The sequence below is a fragment of the Limulus polyphemus genome, unplaced genomic scaffold (assembly GCF_000517525.1).
Source record: "Limulus polyphemus unplaced genomic scaffold, Limulus_polyphemus-2.1.2 Scaffold159, whole genome shotgun sequence".
Taxonomy (NCBI): domain Eukaryota; kingdom Metazoa; phylum Arthropoda; class Merostomata; order Xiphosura; family Limulidae; genus Limulus; species Limulus polyphemus.
Genome location: NW_013665769.1, coordinates 615,383 through 635,044, shown reverse-complemented (window position 1 = coordinate 635,044; position 19,662 = coordinate 615,383). Strand labels below are relative to the sequence as shown.

Below are 19,662 nucleotides of genomic sequence, written 5' to 3'. Positions count from 1 at the left end.
ATCTATATATATGTCTTGAGTTAGAATGTACTATGTCTTATCTGTACATAAAATGTTGCATGTCAAGTTTGTTCTATGAATATAACATAGGAAACTATGCCAAGAGTGTAAGATAATATTGAGAGAATAACATGGAAAATTTATGATAAACGTACATCTTAGCATATCTATAATTGGAGTGTAGCATGTAAAAGGTATATCAGTGTGCATCATGACACACCTGTACTTATAATACACAATGACAAATGAAAACTTATAGTGGACAAGTCAAATGTATATTCATAACAAGAAAAAAAATCCATATTTAGAATGTATGTAAAATTAAGAATCTAGTAAATTAAATCAATACATAGACGTATCTAGGCTTTAAGTTATGGTATAATTTCTTATGCCTTTTTGTACCAACACTGCCATCTTCTTGTGATCTAGGTTATAAATATTTTGCACCTAGACAGTGAAATCCCTGTCCAGGAAGTGAAAAAAGAACTTCTAACGCTAATTCTAAGGAATTTTGTTTCTCTGAAATAGGCTTCGATTCAGATTTAAATTTAAATGTTCCATTTTATTTCTGTTATTATTAAAACCAGAAATCCTACAAGAGCTGTGGTGTATGAGATACAAATCTAAGAGACACAATCTTTTTTGTTATTACTTTTTTATTGCTGGTTTTAAGAGTGACAGAAAAGAACCCATGTTTACCATATGACGTCCAGAAAAATTGGATAAAGAAGAAATGTAAATCCGATGATAACAATCTCAGTTTTAACTAGAGAATCCTTAACTCTAGACTTATTAGTGCGTGGTACACAGACGGGATCATTTGGGCTTCTCTCCCAAATCCTAACACCTATTTAGCTCTATGTCAAAACCATCTGTTTCACGGGAAATTTAATCCGATTCTCTAGAACTAGTGCATCCTACCAATAACGCTGTTATATTTCTTTGATATTTATCACAAGTATATATAATATTAAGTAATTAATTAGGTTGTGCCAACACTAATTACTATTGTCTGCTTTCCATAGGGTTTAATTAAGGTTTAAGACTTTGGTTTGACGAATGACACACGAAAGAAAATTTGTATTTAAAGTTTAATGAAAAAAAATTATTGAAGAACAAAAAGTGATTTAAAAAGATTCAGTTTGAATACATTTTCCTCATTTCATTTAACGACAACACAGGATGAAAAGATTTTTGTTTTGCTTCCACGGAAAGGTTTTTATAGATAAAGGTTGGAAAATAAATATATTTCATCTCCGCGTGGTAAAACAGGTTATAAGATCACCAGAACATCTTCTTCAGGAAGCCACTACGTTTATATGTTGTTATTTTACAAGTTAGTAGAATATTTAAAATAGTTTAAAATGTATTTTCTCAATATATTAGTCGCTACAGCAAAAGAGCAACAAAATATAGTATAACCAGAATAAATTTCAATGAGCACCAATATCATAAATATAAACCTAAAATAGAATTTAATTATCAAATAATACAGAAATTGGAATGGACTCTCATAATCCAGAAAATGTTTTAAATGAATAACAGAATTAGATAAATACGACTAACGTAATATAAGCGTTACAAAAACAATCATCAATAGATACTTATATTACAAAAATTACTTTAAAGAGTTATAATATTACAATACTAGCTTCTGATTAAAGCAATCTACCTATATAGAGTATAACTAGAAATCAACCCGGTAATGAGTTTAGCTAGTTCAATATAAAACTGTTCCTTCATTATTACCCATAAAGATTATAATCCATTGCCTCATCAGCTTGGTACCCTCGCTTTTAGCGATAAATTTGGCCGTAAACCCAAAAATATTCCTCAAGGTTCGGCTAGATTAGACGATTTAAGTTATTCCTGAATCAATGTAATAAGCTAACAATGTAGAATAATGTCTACAATAAAAACTTATAAAACATTCAAACCACTAATGTTAATGAAAGTAACATTAAAGAAAGTATAGAGTATGGCCATGAGCGCAAGCTTTATCTAAAGCGGGAGGGGGGGGGGGGGTAAGGAAGAACCGGCGAGCGAAACTACGCGCGCAAATATTTTGTTCAAAAATATCCAAAATGAGTTGGCACATGCCCCTTCTTCTCCCCTGTAGTTCCCTCGGTGGAACAGCAGTAAGTCTTCGGATTTACAACGCTATAATCAGGGGTTCGATTCCCCTCGATGGACACAGCAGATAGCCCGACGTGGCTTTGCTATAAGAAAACACACATTCTCTCTCCTGTAGAGACTGCTATGGAACACATAAACGCATCCTCTCCTACCGAGATCACGTGAAAGTGCTGAAACCGTTATCGGAATCTTTGTGTCAAAGTTCTAGAAAAGTATGGCTGTCAGTTTTTATTGTTTTTTTTATGGTGTGAACTAGAGAAATACGACGATGTGGTATTTACATACAAAGTAATTTGATGACATTAAAGCAAATATATATATATATATATATGTGTGTGTTATGTGTTTTTCAGTTTTCATGTTATTGTATAATGATATATACTTTGATTATGTTTTTCATTACATATTTCCCTAAACTCAGGTTATTGATAATACTATGATTTACAATTTACTGCCATAAAATTACCAATATTGTGTTAACTCTTGTACAAGAAACGAACTTATTTAACATGAAATAAATATATATGCATCTTTTCATCCTAAATAAAAAATTCAAGGATTTTAACGCCAATAAGATAGTTTCTAAACAAAAAAACCTTACAGGGTAGTTACAAAAAACTAAAAATGTGCAGGTTTTGTTGAATGATTAAATAATATTTGTTTTATTAAAAGTTTCATCTCTTAGTTTCCGACCTGGTTAACATGTTTCATTTTTCTTACGGTAATTAAAGGCTTCCTAAGAGACGTGGTGTTAGCACCGTCAACAGTAAGTGGAAAGTTTAGAACAGAGAATCAAAATACTTTAATCACAATTGAATAATATTTATTGCAAAAATTTCAGCAGCCAAAGTCGTTTTAATTAACTGGTATAAAAGTTTTTATATATACGCTATAACAACATGCATATAAAATAGAACCAATTTCTAAGAATATTTAGCATCATACATTTAAATGGGCCTAGAACTGTACTTAAAGATATTCGGTACCGATTGTTGAGAATTTAAAAATTCTAGAAGCTTCTGTAGCTATTTCATAGCAACGACTTAAAGTTACCTGGAACAAAGTTATTTCAAAAATATTTTGTAACGGAATTCTGCAACTACTAAACATTATTTCTAAAAGAAATTATGGACGCAATCTATTAGTTACCTATAAAAGAATATATAGAAATATAAAAATCTTATACCTATATGAAAATTATAAATTATAAATTTTGACAAAATGTTAATGCCAAGTAAATAAAGAAGTTTGATGACAGACTATTATATTAACACAATTTATTTTTATATTATAATGCCTGTTTTTAAATGCATAAATTAATTAGTATAAGAGAAAGTTTAAATATATTTCTATTTCACACAAATGTAATATTTTGATGTTTAATTCGTAGGATTTTTAGAATATTCTAAGAAAGAAATAATAATCTCTACTTTAATAAAGAATTGATTAAAGAATACGTTCACAAATAATATTGTAAGTGAAAAACATCATTAAGTAACACTGGAAGATTAATTTTATGAATGTGTGTAAAGTTTGTTAATAATAACGCCCTTAATGTCTATATTTCAAATCACAGAAAGAAGAGCATGAGAAACTAATAGATTCTACAAAACATTATCGTTAACTTTCCTAGATAAAGTTCTTAAACATTAAACTTTGTCGAGTTTAGTTTATGACAAGATAAACCTACTTGATTACATAATATTACACAACTTATACACATAACCGCGTCTCTTTCAATGTTGTATTAAACACTGTCAAAAGAGCCCCGCCCCAAGTGTTCTTCAAACCTTATGATCTCGTTAACCAATAATAAAAGTGTTGAAAGTGACGTCATAACGGATGTCAATCTTGTATTTTCCACCAAACGATTTCCCTATAAAATCGGTCAGATCTAGCAGATAGGCAACAGCACTACAATCGGGCCCCACAAGCTGCAGTAAGAACCTACCTGGCAGAATTTCCAGCTGAGTTTTTGCATCGCTCTAGAGGTAATTTCACATCTATATTCTGATATACACTATCAAATCAGTAGTTCAACAACAACGTGATAAAATCAGCAACTGAAAATATGTAGGTTTCGTTTCCTTTTTTGAAATGTTTAAAGTGCAAAGGAAACTGTTACACCTTTAAAAAACTTATATATGTATGTTTATACATTATATGGATAAATGAAACTAAATTTACGTATTCATCAAGAAACTTTGATGCACTTACAATAACCTTGTGTTTTCATCTGCATATATAAATATACTCTCTAGCTTTTACGTTTACGGGCTATCTTTGTTATCAGTTTTAGTTTAAGAAAACGTTTGTCAAGAGTGCCTTTTATCTAAAATAATTTATCTTTCTCATTTCAACACAATAAAATATATACTAAAAACGAGTATTAATCATTGCTAACATTTTTAAACTTTCAAGAAATTATTTTACCTAATCATATAGTAGCATATTGAAAATAATTGTAAGATTCTTCCAGAAATTGTTTCTACGAAAGCTTATCTATCGTTTAATTTCAGCTTTAAGAATGTGTTATTTAAACCAGTAAAAATGATATTTATTAGGAAATGTACATACGTATAATTAACAAAGCACAATAAACTTTTAGCTATTTATTCTGGAAGTAATTAATGTATGAATTCTGAGTGACACGCCACTGTCACTGTCCAATCGGCCTCCCAGTGGCACAACGGTATGTCTGCGAACTTACAACACTAGAATCCGGGTTTCGATACTCGTGGTGAGCAAAGCACAGATAGCCCATTGTGTAGCTTTGTGCTTAATTACAAACAAACAAACAAACTGTCCAATCGATAATTTTGAAAATATCTTATATTTTGTCATACTTTCGACATGTGCTTCACTATGGCAAGGTGCCACGTTATTTTAATTTGAATCATGTGGAATTAGATCCTCCAACGCAATTTAGCGTTTGTGACCTAATGGATAGCTTGTCTGATACGTGAACTTAAGGATTCACATTTAACTATTTGTTGCCCTTAAAACACACTGAGCGTTTTTGGGAAGTGAGCTCCCTGTAAGAGTGACGTCACTTCACACTATTAACACTATTAGATCAGATAATCTTATCTCAAGAGTTGTTAGCGGGTGCTGTTCACTAGTTGTCTTGGCTTTTGTCTATTAGTGAAACTATGTATTGATATTACATTTGTGTAGCTGTGTGCGAAGTTCTAGGACGACGAATGTACAAAAATTGAAAATTAGAAGGATATTAAAGTCATATCTACGATATACAGGCAACAAAGTAAGTGAGGATCCCAACCTCACCCAATATCAGTTGCGCAAGTATTTTTATTTATAATTGCTTTGTTAATTTACTTATTTCTAATTGAAAACAAAATGTATCTTAACAACATTCCCAATATTTGTACTTTCAGTTTCTCTCTTTGTATAATCATTCAGAGAGATCTGTACTAGATGTACTCCATATTTGTTAACAAAATCCTTAATTGTGTGTTTCATGAACAAAAAGTTGTCTGTATATCTACGACATCTATATTTCAGTTCTACGTATGTAGCAGTAAAGCTTACATGTAAATTATTAAAAACTAAAAGTTTCATGTGCTTAAACATATAATGAGTTTACAAATAATATGATTCAGTTGCACTTATTTATTTAAGTTATATTTATTCAAGTTCTGCTAAATATATATATATTTAATTTTGCTAGGGGTTTTTAATTATTTACAAGTAAACACTCACGAGCTTGAAATTAACAATAAATTATCATAGACTTCTGTGCTGTAATTTCCTTCTGTGGATAACTATAAAAGAGCATAACTTTCATTGATTGTGATAGTAAAACAAAGAAGTAGTTGGAAGTTCACATTAAGAAAACAAACAGGTACACCTATCTTCATTAGTAGCAAAGAAAGACAGGCTGATATAGAACAAAGACTTTTGTGTTAAATCCAGTCTTTTTTCCTAAGTTTCATGTTTGTAATCTGATAATCAGGATAAAGTTTGATAAGTTTGTATACATTATACGTTGTAATACAGTGCTAATTCCATATAAAGGCTCATATCAATACTAGTATAAATGACAACATCGTCTACATAATTAGACTTCATATAACAACGCTATCTTTTGTTATCTTACTTTCCTGTAAAGAAACCTGTCCTTTTTAATGTAGTGTATATCCCTAAACAGCATGTCCCCAATTCCTTGTACAGTTTCTGTTACCCTAGTGTGATCTATTGTTATGTACTGAAGTTGTTAACTTGTACTTCGTGTCCATTTACTCCAATAGAGACACTATGGTCAAGGTATCAGTAATCGTCGGTTTCTTTACCGTGTTTGTCTCGATGTCAGTCTTGTCAGTAGCTTTGTCGGCTTCCTTGCCTCAGAATCGGTGAGTTGGAAAATTTTCCCTTTCAGACTGTTTTAAAGTTGAAATTTGTTATATATACTTTTTATATTAGTGTTATAGTTTACTCTTAGTGAGTTTAATCTAGTTATGCCCTTGTGTAAGTTATCTAGCTGTGCATAGATACATACTTTCTATGTCTTATGTACAAAAGCCTTCATTTATTAATAACAATTCCGTCTTTAACTGTGCAGACATTTCATTACGCAACATACTTACGTTGAGATTATTAGTTTTACAGCCTAGTAGTTAGCACGTTTGTCATCGAAATCGAAGGTCCGAGGTTCGAGCAGTGAAATGCTGCTGAATAAGTTTCTCACTTTTAGCTGAGGTGCGTTTTAACCATAGCGATCAATACTGTTATTCGGTTAAAAGTGGTTACGTAGTAGAAGAGTACTGGTGAATTGTTGCCCTTCTTATCTACTGTTCTAATCTGGGGATAACTATGTCTGAATCTTCGGTTCTCTAACATGACTGTTCAACCTACATGTCATACATGAAAGTACTCAATTTAAAATACCGCTTAATAGTTGCTTGGCGAGCAAACTCATTCTTAACCTTATCTCAGATCAGGCACCAAAACCTTTGGTATGTCTAGTTGATAACTGTAATTTCGAGCTAAGTTGGTAAAATTTGATAGCCCAAAAGGAATAAGTATGGTTTTTGTGGGGAAACTGCTAACTTTAGGTCTCAAATATCAAGCTCACTATTGTTGTTTAGTTTTGTCTAAAACATCGTTAATAGGTTTTTCCAAGTGCTTTAAACCTTTCGAATGTATTCCAGTGGCTCAGCGGTAAATTATAACGTCTTATAACGCAAAAAAACTGAGTTTTGATACCTATGGTTGGTACAGCGCAGCCCATTGTGTAGATTTGTGTTTAACTAAAAACAAATAAACAACTTTTGGAAAATTCGATACATATTTAACATAAAATAATAATAAAACCCTGAAGTATTTATATGCTCATCTTTTTACGTTTTAATTATACGTTGACAAATCGCAAAACTAACTCTACAAAGACATAAAATAATTTGGTTAAAGTTTTAACCTCATTACGAATTTTACAGAATCAATATGACGCTAGCGATCGGTAAATAATAAACTTTACTGACAAGATGAGTGATGGAAATGCTACAAATTCATGTCTTGACTAAGGTGTAAATAATAACGCCTCTTTATGCAAGACGCCCTAATTTTCTTCTGTTATATATATATAAAACAAAGACCCAGAGCTTGTTATATGACATGACGTCACAAGGAAAATAAGTTGCTTTCAGTGAAATGTTTTTGTTTAAATCATAACGTAAAACATTGGTTATTAAGTTTCATGAGCTATGTATAAAATTACAACAGCGAAATAGTCTTGTCCTTCGGCTATTTACCAGCAGAGAGAAACTCCATTAGTCTCTATTTAACAACAATACACAAAGCATTATAAAGTTGGTTTTCAGGTGTCGTTTCGTGTTTTATTTGGGTCTTTCATCTAGTATCTTGAAGATGGGGATTAAAAAGCCCGAAACACCATCTGGAGAACAAACTTCGAAGTTTATAAAACACAACCGCATTCTAAATGTTAACAGAACTATCTAAATCCACTTCAAAAGAATACAGCTCAGTCCTGTGAATTCTGCATTCAGTAAAGTCAAAACAAATAGAATTCGGTTGAAATAATGTTTATTTACTAACATACACAGTAAACACACCCTATTCTTGGTAACTTTGTAACACAAAACATATCTAGCACAGTTTGATGTGTACTTACAAATCTATTGAATAACCAAAGATCTTTACAAACTTTACAGAATAGTTCAAATCAAACTCATGTTTCAGAACAACTGCTTTTCCTCAAGAAATACTGCCTATTTCACCTCAATACTGAACCACATCCTTTCTGATATTTTAAATAACGATAAAAAAATAGTCATCCTTGTTTTTTTTACTTGGACTAAATATATCTGCTTCTAAACCAGATAGTCTGAAGACAAATCATCATTTCTAAATACATGGGTTTATCCATTCTATGTATTTCCGAAACTTTACAATTAGGGTTAAACAGTTTAAATCTGAATATTTAGTAGAATATAATTAATCAGTTTTTGGAAACACTCTTCACATTTTTCTAAGTATATTATTGTTTCTGTACAAGCTACCGTTCTATATTATATTATTTACTATATTATCAATGTATTGTGAGCCCATAGCTCAGAATTATATATCCGATAAAAGGTAGTAAAGAACAGATCTCGTGAGCAATGTAGAAAACTTAAAAATGGGTTGATTCTTCACCTGATATGTTGGGGGTTGAATTTACGAAATACTTCCCTTGGGGTTAATTACCAAAGGGAATTTCTCGTTTCTCCAATGAGTCCTGTTAAGCAACTGTTGTTCGACTGAATTTACTCTGTTCTTCAGCTTGGGTACTTTGTTTGTTTGATGAGCCAATCATGGCACCAACTAACCCGAAACTCATTTTAACAAAACACCGTTGTGGATATCTCAGCTTCGTTTCCAGAAGAACCTTATTGGATAGTAATAATTGAGATGTGATTTGTTCCACAGACGTAGTCGATAAATCTCGACAAGCGCAGCAAGTTTTGTTTGTGTAGTTGTCCAGGATTCTCTAGTACGATTTCTATTTATTGGTAAAGTTCACAAACTAGTAGGCTTCTGAGTTGGAGAGAACTCAAGAAGAATTCTATTGTTATTTGGTCCAGATGAACTCTACTTATTTGTCTCTTTGCGCCTTGCCAAAGTATATATTACTCTCGAAACAAGGGTACTTTACAACTAGTGAAGAAAAATGAGATTGCCTAATAAATTTGGACATGGCGACTTTCTTCTTAAAAACATATTTCTCGATAATAAATTAAAATGTTTTTCTCGTTAAAATGTATATCATTATGCTGCCAAAACACCAAAAACTATAAATAACCCTTCGTAGAGTATATCTTGAAACTAACCTGTCGTTTTATCATAAGTTCATCTAGTTTTTTTCTTGAACACGAAAAACAAAATAGACGATAAGACGTTGCAAGTTTTCAAAATGTATTTATAACTATCTTGTGATATAGTTTTGTTTCACACTACTAACTCATCTGTTATCTAGGTTCAAGCGCTCTCTGGTGGAAATTGAAAATCCTGATGAAGTCATTCGAGTCTTGACCGGAGTAGTGGAGAGTCTGCTTGTTTCTGAAAGCGGTAAAACGTACGTAAAGAAGCGGGTTTTATTTTATAGTGTCTTATTAGAAGTACAATAACGTTGTTGTTGTTATAATTAATTAATTATCGCAGAAAATATATAACAAAAGATACAACAATATATCAATAATGAATATTGTCATATCCAATAACATTAAAAAGAAAGTAAGACTAGGTAAAGCAGTGCTACATATTTCACTTAAGTAACAGGGTTGTAATGTAAGCAGCTTTCAGAGCAACGGCTCTTTCAGGTCTAGAATTGAGATTATACTTGACCATATATTTTCACGAAAATCAACTATTTTCTTGCAAGTGTTCAATTGATTTTAGTCAAATTATACTAAAATGTAATTGCAAACATTACACACAGAGTTTCCTAGTTCTCTGTAATACTGTTCCATTGGACACTGTATGTTATTGCATAAACAATACATCAAGTTTTGACTATCTTTTATTCCGATATTATTTAGTGAGAAGCGAGGACTGGACTTAGGATTGTCCCGTGGATTTTCTGGAAGCCAAGCTGCTAAACATCTGATGGGATTAGCAGCTGCCAATTTCGCTGGTGGACCTGGTAGACGGCGTCGTGACGTCAGCAACGAAGAATGAATGATAGAGTTAGAGCTGTTATTAAATCTCAACTCTTAAATAAAATAATACTAATTTCACATTTTAAATGGAATTTGCACATTAGAAGTGTAATCTAGTGTAAGAATAAAATACTTTCTGCACGAAATACGGTTCTCTGGTTTTATTAGTATGCGCTGCCTTATTTGGAGTAAATGATACCAGCCGTTCATCTCATGCTTTGAAATGTTTTGAGACAACTTTTTATTTCAATAATTGTTAATCATTTCTTTTAGATTACTCGGTGGTCTAAGTCTTAAATTTATTTAATTATGTAGCTCTGTTGTATTCTGATAAATTTATTACCTACTATCCTCAACGATGATTGAAAAACACCAATATTCTTGAAGTTTTGTGAAAAAAGTATACAACTACTTAAATGTTCTGATATTGTTATATTAATTATACAAAGAATTACAATGTAAATGTCAAAATAAACTACATATAGAATTGAATTATTCATTATTAAACGCCCAGTTCCAGTTTCGAGTAATAAATACGTACCAGTAGTTCAGCTACAAGAGCTATAAATACTAATTGTTAGTATTGTTGTTCAAGGATTAGGCGTGTAAGGAATTGGAAGCGAGCTGATTTTGGCGTTGTTGACAATGGAAGTTTCATCACTTTATTACATGCAAAATTTGGTTTAGCGAAAATTGCATATACAATTTACCTGATTAACCCTATTATATACGGGACCTTCAATATCTGATACACATGAGGTGGATAGTCCAGAAATGAAGAGGCTAAGTGTAAAGATAGAGTCTAATCTTAGTGAAATTTGGCTATACCGATTTGGCGTACCTAGTTCATTAAAACACAGTTTTATTTTCTTTGCACTGTTTATTTGCCATATTTTGCCACTGGGTTAACAACACCAAAATATACATTCGATATAACGATATTGTTTATCTATATTATATGAATATTTAACGTACCTGCACCTAGCGTATTACACTTTTCATGACATCGTGGTGTTATGAATTAGATAACATATAGACGTACCAAGTTTTAAAATAGAATTCACTTGTGGAAATGAAGCTTCTTTCATTATTTGAATTTCCGTTGCAACCATTGATACAAAGCTTACGTCTTTTAGAACTGATTCTGCTGTCCATGTATTAACTCCCTGGTTCTTTACGAGAACGTTTATTTGGGTATTTTATGCTGTGAAATGAAACATGGCCGTTTTACTTGCTATCAAAAAAAGGTAAAATGTATTCAAAATGAATCCACTCAAATGACTCAACAAGAATGTATGAAGCCTTTGAATTTGCAGAAGAGCAGCTTCTTATGAGTTACCTCAACAGTTGAATATCAGTATCGATGTTACAACATTGAAAAAGAGTTCACTCAATAATGTGAAATAATTGTGATGTAACCTTGCTGACGATTTATTTACATCTAAACTATTTTTTTTTATACAAACAGCAAAATCTCACTTATATCACAACTCTATGAAACATGGAACGAACTAAACACACACAGAAATATCCACACACTTTCTTTAAAAGTTATTTTTTTGGATGCATCAAGAATCAAATCTGGACCTTACAATGATGGCTATTTATCCTACATAGTCTTTTGTAGGATCTAATGTTTATTGAACATATGGACTCGTTTATAGGATCTAATGTCTATAGGATCTATGGTGTATTTTGTAAGATCTCATGTCTTTAGGACCTGTGGAGTCTTTTGTAAGATCTCATGTCTATTACTCCTATACGGAGTCGTTTGTAGGTTCTAATATTTATAAGACCTAAGGAGTCTTTTGTAAGATCTCATGTCTATTACTCCTATACGAAGTCTTTGTAGGATATGATATCTATTAATCTTATGAAGTCTTTTGAACAATTGATATCTTAATCTTTCGCCTAAATGGGTTTCTGTTTTGAAAAGGAACACATTCTCTGCGACTGACAAGTGAAATCTCTAAGAATTAAGCTGCAAATGAGAAGCTCAGTTCGAGTTTCATTTAATCCCGTGTAACTGCTAGGTTACTTTCTGGAAGAATGAAAATCACCTGATCAGTTCGAGTTTCATTTAATCTCTTGTAACTGCCAGGTTACTTTCTGGAAGAATGAAAATCACCTGACGGTTTAAAACCTCTAAAGTCCTAGACTGATTTGATGGCTTGATATATTTATGATATAAATTGTATTTACTAAAACATTTTAACTTTGTGTAGATATAAATCTAATTCACAGAAAAAAAACAACAACAATAAAACTAATTCCAAATGTCACCGAATAATAATTGAGAGCATTACTAAGGGGAATTACAGAGTTTCATTCTAACATTTTAAATTGTATTTACTTCGTGGCATATTACTGTCATATATTTACAACTAAAAATGTAATTACCGGGCGTATTTATCGTGTAATATTTATAAAGTATTCTTATATGATTTTTTTTTGTGGGTTGGAAATATTTATAGTTTTATAAAACATTTAAAATGATATAATAATTTGTAAGGTCCCATATAACTGACAATTTTGGGGTAAAAATAACTATTTAGAATAATATGTAAGTAACTTAAGTAAAATTGAAATTTCTATATATAAGGATATTTAAGGTTTTTATGTCAAAAATATTTATCAGGTATACATATATAGAAAGTTTGTTTGAAGTTATGCACAAAGGTACCAATAGGCTATCTGTGCTCTGCCCATCACGGGTATCGAGACCCGGTTTCTAGCGTTGTAATTCCGCAGACATACCGCTGTGCCACTTGGGGGCGACATAGAAAGAGAGAGAGATTTGTTTTCTTACTAAGGTAACGTACATAATGTTGTAAGATAATAATAAAGTTTTAAACACTCTGGTAGATAAGATAGACATTGGTGAAATAAATATAACAACAATTCCTAAGAATGGATGTTACAAGTATTTAAACAAACTGAAACTGTGGTATCAAAATGAAGGCCAGCATTCATTAAAACCTTCGTAAACAAACTGAAAAAGCCTGACAAACATTCTAATATTATCAAGCAGCGTTTTTGTAATTTTGTACTGCAAAGAAAGTAAATTGTAAAGTTAAGCAAAAAATTAAAATTTTTAGTTTTTATGAAGGTTTTATTGAATGCTGGCCTTCATTTTGATACCACAGTTTCAGTTTGTTTACGAAGGTTTTAATGAATGCTGGCCTTCATTTTGATACCACAGTTTCAGTTTGTTTACGAAGGTTTTAATGAATGCTGGCCTTCATTTTGATACCATACTTTCAGTTTGTTTACGAAGGTTTTATTGAATGCTGGCCTTCATTTTGATACCATACATATTGTATAGGCCATGACCGACCGCTGTCTAACTTAGATTTATGTTGGTTTAGTAGTGTTCAAATGTTCCAAGCTATTTGGACATTTCGTTTGTATGTTATTAGTCAATAAACACGAGGCTGATTTATAAGTTGTCTAAACGTTCGTGAACAACGTGATTATCTAGATGGTAGCCATTCCGATCAACATGATGCGACAATCAACTTACCCCAAGGTTTGATGCTCTTGTGATCTTTATTAATGATCTCTCTAAGTGTGTACCTGAGACGTGTAATTATTGACCGATGATATAAAGACCTACCTCGTTTCAAACTCTTGGGAAGATATAAGTACTGTTTTAAAAGGACATAGACGAGTTGTATCACTGGAGTGGTGTGTGGTTGTTACTAAATTTACACTCCATCACGTTTATCCTTACAGAATGATGAATTGTGATGGATCTTATATCAACTTCAAAATTGTGGACAATGAAAAAGATATAGGAGTAATTATGGACAACCACGTTTCATACGAAAAGTGAAAACACACTCAAGCTCACAAAATTATTCAAATTATGAGATTTATTAATAAATGCTTTATTTATTTGGATGGTATACTGAGATGTTTAGTTTAGTTCGTCCGCATTTGGAATATGCAAGTAGTTTGTGGTGTTTAATGATATTTAATGTTTGGAATATGTACAAAAACGAGCTAAATAATTAATTCTGAGCTTTATGAGAAGATACGATTCGATTAAGAGAAGATGTGCCTGAAGTTTCTAAAATTTTAATTAGTATATATTACAGATGAATGAAAAAATGACTTGTTTAAATTGAGTTTGGTAACATTTTCAATAGAACATCTTCAAACATCTTTGTACTCTTGATATCTGTAAATATGCCATAACTAATATATTAATAAGTTTTAATGTTTGAAAAGAAATTAGTCATTTTTAGGAGCAACAAGTCAATTAAATAGAACTATAAATTGGGAAGTAATTAATTAGTTACAAATAGTTTATTGGAGGAAATAGAACAGAATACAAAAGCTCAGTAGAGTCTGCGCTTAGAAATTAAATAACATAATTTTCAAACGTTTAATGAGAGTAAGATTTGCAAAGAAATAAAATCCAATACTCTTAGACTACAACATAATAAAATTATTCATGTAATAGAACCAACTTTACTCGGAAACAACCTTTAATGTAAATTTAAAAGGGGTAAGTTTACAAAATAATTATCAACTTCTTTCTATACATTCCATATTGAATAGGGTGCGTATTTAACGCAAAATTACACAGTTGGAAATCTGCCGTCTAACCACTACGTGGAATTAAACCCCATGTTTAAGCATTGTAAGTCCGTACACTTGTTCTTGTTGACCCACTGCAGGTTGGGGGAGGACTATGAAATAATAATGAGTTAAATTATTTAACTTATTATTGTAGCGGGAGTTGAGTAATACATATAATGTTGGAATTTCTTAAACTTACCGCTGGTCCACCGAGAAAATAGATGTACGATGTATAGTTAACGTACGAAGGAATCTTCATGTTTCAATTAGTTATTTATATTTATTGAGTGTCATTCGTTTTAGTTTTTATTTCGGTGTGCTAGTTTGTGGAATATCTGTAATTCTTAGAGTTAGTTTACTTTTATATTAGAAAATAAATTGGTTGAAGTTATAGATTTTTAATATTGAAAATGTGTTTAAAAATAATCTTACACGTTATTGAAGTATTATAATACACGCACACACACACATAAAACCAAAACATGGTTGGTTTCTTAAATTTCACCCAAAGCTACTCCAAAGCTCTGTACTAGCCGTTCCTAATTTTTAAGTGATAGATCAGAGTGAAACTAGCTAATTAACACCATTCACAAACAGTTCGTGAGCAAATCTAATATAGTAGTGGAATTTGACCATAACCCATAACCTCAAAGTGCGTAGAACGTTTTTTTTTTTTTTCTTGAAGAAGAGGGAAATGGGGGTGGTGGTAACGGGAGACTAACCTCGGAACCTCACAAATATTATATACATATACATATATATGGTCATGATCTTCTAGGGCGTATTTGATACATTTACCATGAGACTTATTAGGATTAAATTGTAGTTTATATATGGGTGTGATTTCGTCACCAAACATGCTCTATCTTTTTGCCAGAACCTCACGAATTTAATATATATAATACTTGCACTTTCAGACTTGGGGGCGTTATAATGTGACAGTCAATTTCGTAGAGAGTAGCTCAAGTGTTGTCGGTGATTGGTGATCTCTAGCTGCCTTCCTTCTAGTCTATCACTTCTAAATTAGAGACAGCTAATATAGATATCCCTCGAGTAGCTTGACACGACATTCAATAAACAAGTGCTATTTATATATGTGTGTATGTATGTTTAAGTAGTTAAGATACCTTTCCTGTGTTCAAAGGATACCTCCTCACGCTGATTGGCTTCCTCGGCAGGAGGAGTAGAAACGTCGATGTCATAGTGCCATGCACAAGAGAGGATTACATCATAGTTTCACGGAGTGAAATTAGAGGGTTCTATTGTCTTAAGGGAATGGTGACATCATAGTTCTATACCAGAGAACCTATTACAATAGGCGGACGGTGCTACTATAGTTCTATAGATGGCTTATGTTACTAAGGGTAATGTTTGTGTAAGCAGATAGCCTTATTAGGCGTATTACATGTTTGATAAAAGCGGATGATGTAACCAGGTATATTGTTTTACTAAGGTTTTATAGGCGGACGGTGTTACTAAGATTTTATTGCTAGATTGTGTTACTAATGATAGTTTTACTAGGTGAATGGTCTTAGTAAGGATGGTGTTTCTATAGGCAGATGGTCTTACTAGGCGTATTGTTTGTGTTTTATAAAGGCAGATAGTGTTTCTAGAGGTGGACATGTTACTATACTTCTGTAGGATTGTACACAGATTTCAATTTGTTTCGACTTATTTTTACAGTATTCATTTATATATTTAACTGTATTATATGTATTTTCCAAAGGTGACGGTGTTTTTATAGGAAAAGAGTGTTGCTATACTTTAGTAGAACAGCATACAGATTTCAACTCATCTCAACTGGTGTTTATAGTTTTCATTTATATATTTAGATGTATTAAATGCGTTTTACAAAGACGGACGGAGTTACTAGGTAGGTTGTATTACTAAGGTTCTATAAGCGGATGATATTACTTGGCAAATTGTGTTTGGTAAGGTCAGTACTGCTATGGTAAATGATGGTTTTATAGATGGATAGTTCAATAGGATGATTATCTCATTGTAGGGTGTCTCAATATGTGATTATTTCATCAACATTTTAGTTTTCACTTCTAGATTTAATCATATGTTCTAAAACGTTACAAGTAAAACCATTATTTCAACAAGACATATAATATAATGTATTACATATGATAGTTTTTATGACATATACTATCTTAATTTAAAAATTATTTGAAGGAGGCATATATTATAGCATAGCCATTAATTTACTTTACATACTTTTACACATACGTTTAGAATTATCTGTCCTGAAAAGGATTTATCTTACCTAATGTTTCGTTCTACAAATATTAAACGAGACAGTTACATTATTATTCGACAGCCAACTGTATTTTTTATTATTTAAGAATCGATTTAGTACACTTTTAATGTATTGTGATATAGTTTTCACTTCTATATTTAACTTTCAGAGCTTACCTTTTAAAATTATTTTCCTGAAAAGGACGGGTTTTTCACGATAACATAAATATTTAAATCTCTAGATAACATACAACAATTTAACATACAAGATTACTATTTGACTTAATAAGTGTATATGTATATATGTATATATATGTGTGTGTGTGTGTGTGTATGTGTATAACACATGTTTCACTAGTTATAATGTTTGGCTTAAAACATATTTTTATGCTAGCCCACTATGTATGTAGCTCTGTTTTCATTCATATTTCTAATTTTAGCAACTGTTTAATATATAAAGTTGGTAGTAAATAATTTTTGCTACAACTAAGAATGATAAATGAATGACTTACTGTTTATCCAATCACCTTACTATTATAGAAACTACTTAAAATAGCAATACTTACCATTTTATGATTTTATATATGATATCCACTTGAGGTATAAAACATATCATTCAATTAAAATTCATATAACTTTGTGGTTGTAGAGTAAAGCTTAGAAACGAACTTTTTAGATGCATAAATCAAAACGTCTGTAATGATTTTCTTGCATAGATTTCTAAATCACACTGATACTCTCTAAGATGTCCAACTCAAATGGCGTTGATGAACTTTGGTTTTTAGGAAATACAAAGGGTCATTGGCAGAAAAAGTCGTTCCGTGGCCAAATAATTAGCCATCTCTTAAAACTGGCAGAATGAAAGGTCAATAGCATTGAAAGGTCTGGAATTAGAACATTTTGTAACACACATTTTTTGGTAAAATAAGTTATTTCTGGTTTCTAATTATATGTACGAGACCAAAGTAAAGTCACTGTATAATGATTCGAATGTATGTGTTAATAATTTGTTGGCAAATCAAAAATTCTATTACATTATAACATTTAATCTCAATAGTTCACCAAAGCTCAAATACGTTTCTCATAAATGAACGTACTTTATAACCGAAAAAAAGAGTTGACAATTTTCATCTTAAAAGGACCTTTAATTATAAATCACATGATTATTTTTTCATTTTTTTATAAATTAAACATATTTCCTGTTCATCGTTACAGAATATACTTTACAACAACAATGACTTGAGACACCCTACGATTAGATCATCATTCTATTAAACAATCTGTTTATAGAAACACCATCCATGCCAGTAGTAGTAACACAATTTGTTAAGGAATACCATCCGCCTATAGAACCTTAGTAACACAATCCGCCTAGTAACACCATCTGTCTTTGTAAAAGTTAAAATATGTAAATGAAAACTATAAACATAAGTTCAGACAAGTTGAAATCTGTATGCAATCCTACAGAAGTATAGGAACACTGTCTGCCTATAGAAACACCGTCTGATTTTATGAAACACCCACAATATGCCTAGTAAGATCATTCACCTATAGAATCACCATCCTTATCCTTACTAAGACCGACTGCCTAGTAACAGCATCCACCTATACAAACACTCACCTTAGTAACAGCATCCACCTATATAATCTTAGCAACACCGTCCACCTATAAAACCTGGGTAGCACAATCAACCTAGTAACAACATCTACCTTTGTAAAACACCTGTAATATGCCTAATAAGACCATTCGCCTATGAAACACTAACCTTATTAACAATTGCACTTATAGAACCTTAGCAGCATCATCCGTCTATAGAACCTTGGCAACACCGTCCATATATAGAACATTACTAACAACATCTGCCTATAATAACAAGCTCTTTGGTATCGAACTACGATGTCACCCCTCCCAAAAGACAGTAGCTCTCTCTCTGGTGCCACTTCGTGGAACTATAAGGCAATCGCCTCTGGTGCGTGACACTATAATATCATTGTTTCTACTTCTTTCCCTCCTACCTAAGTCAGCCAATCAACTTAAGCGTCATCTGTTGGACACAGTACAGTGGCCCTAACTACTTGTATAGGTATATATAGTTAAATAGTTCCTTCTGAGTTTTTAGAATTTCAGTAAAATGTTAAAACCATAAATTGCAAAGTTTGTATTATATATATGAATATAAACATATTTTTTGTATGCTTAGCTAAATTATTTTTACACGAAATTCTAGTCTATCCCTCCTAAATTAGGGACAGCTAAAGTAGATAGCCCTCCAGTAGCTCGGCGCGACATTCAACAAGCAAGCAATACGTATACATACATGTATAGGTATATAGTTAAACAGATGCCTTTTAGTTTTTATAATTTTAATGAAACGGTAAAAAAATATAAATTGTAACGTTTGTTTTGTATATACACACATATATATATATATATATATTATTCTATTACTTGTGTGTTTAGATACATTTTTTTTTACACGAAATTTGATTTAAATCTTATAAATGAGTCGTGAGTGCCTCT

General features: G+C 31.6%; 1 protein-coding gene across 2 annotated transcripts in view; it reads left to right on the top strand.

The window, feature by feature from the left end:
- The first annotated feature begins 4,014 nt into the window (after positions 1-4,014).
- LOC111084890 (diuretic hormone class 2-like) overlaps positions 4,015-19,662 on the top strand; it is a 25,578-nt gene continuing 9,930 nt past the window's right edge. Inside the window, exons 1-4 of one of the 2 annotated variants that reach the window (XM_022381381.1) lie at positions 4,020-4,127; positions 6,408-6,509; positions 9,632-9,730; positions 10,194-10,459. In XM_022381381.1, coding sequence (XP_022237089.1) covers positions 6,415-6,509; positions 9,632-9,730; positions 10,194-10,332 — 333 coding nt within the window. In that variant the 5' untranslated portion in view covers positions 4,020-4,127; positions 6,408-6,414 and the 3' untranslated portion in view covers positions 10,333-10,459. Of the gene's footprint in view, positions 4,128-6,407; positions 6,510-9,631; positions 9,731-10,193; positions 10,460-19,662 lie in introns of those variants that run through there. The other variant, XM_022381382.1, reaches the window with a different exon arrangement.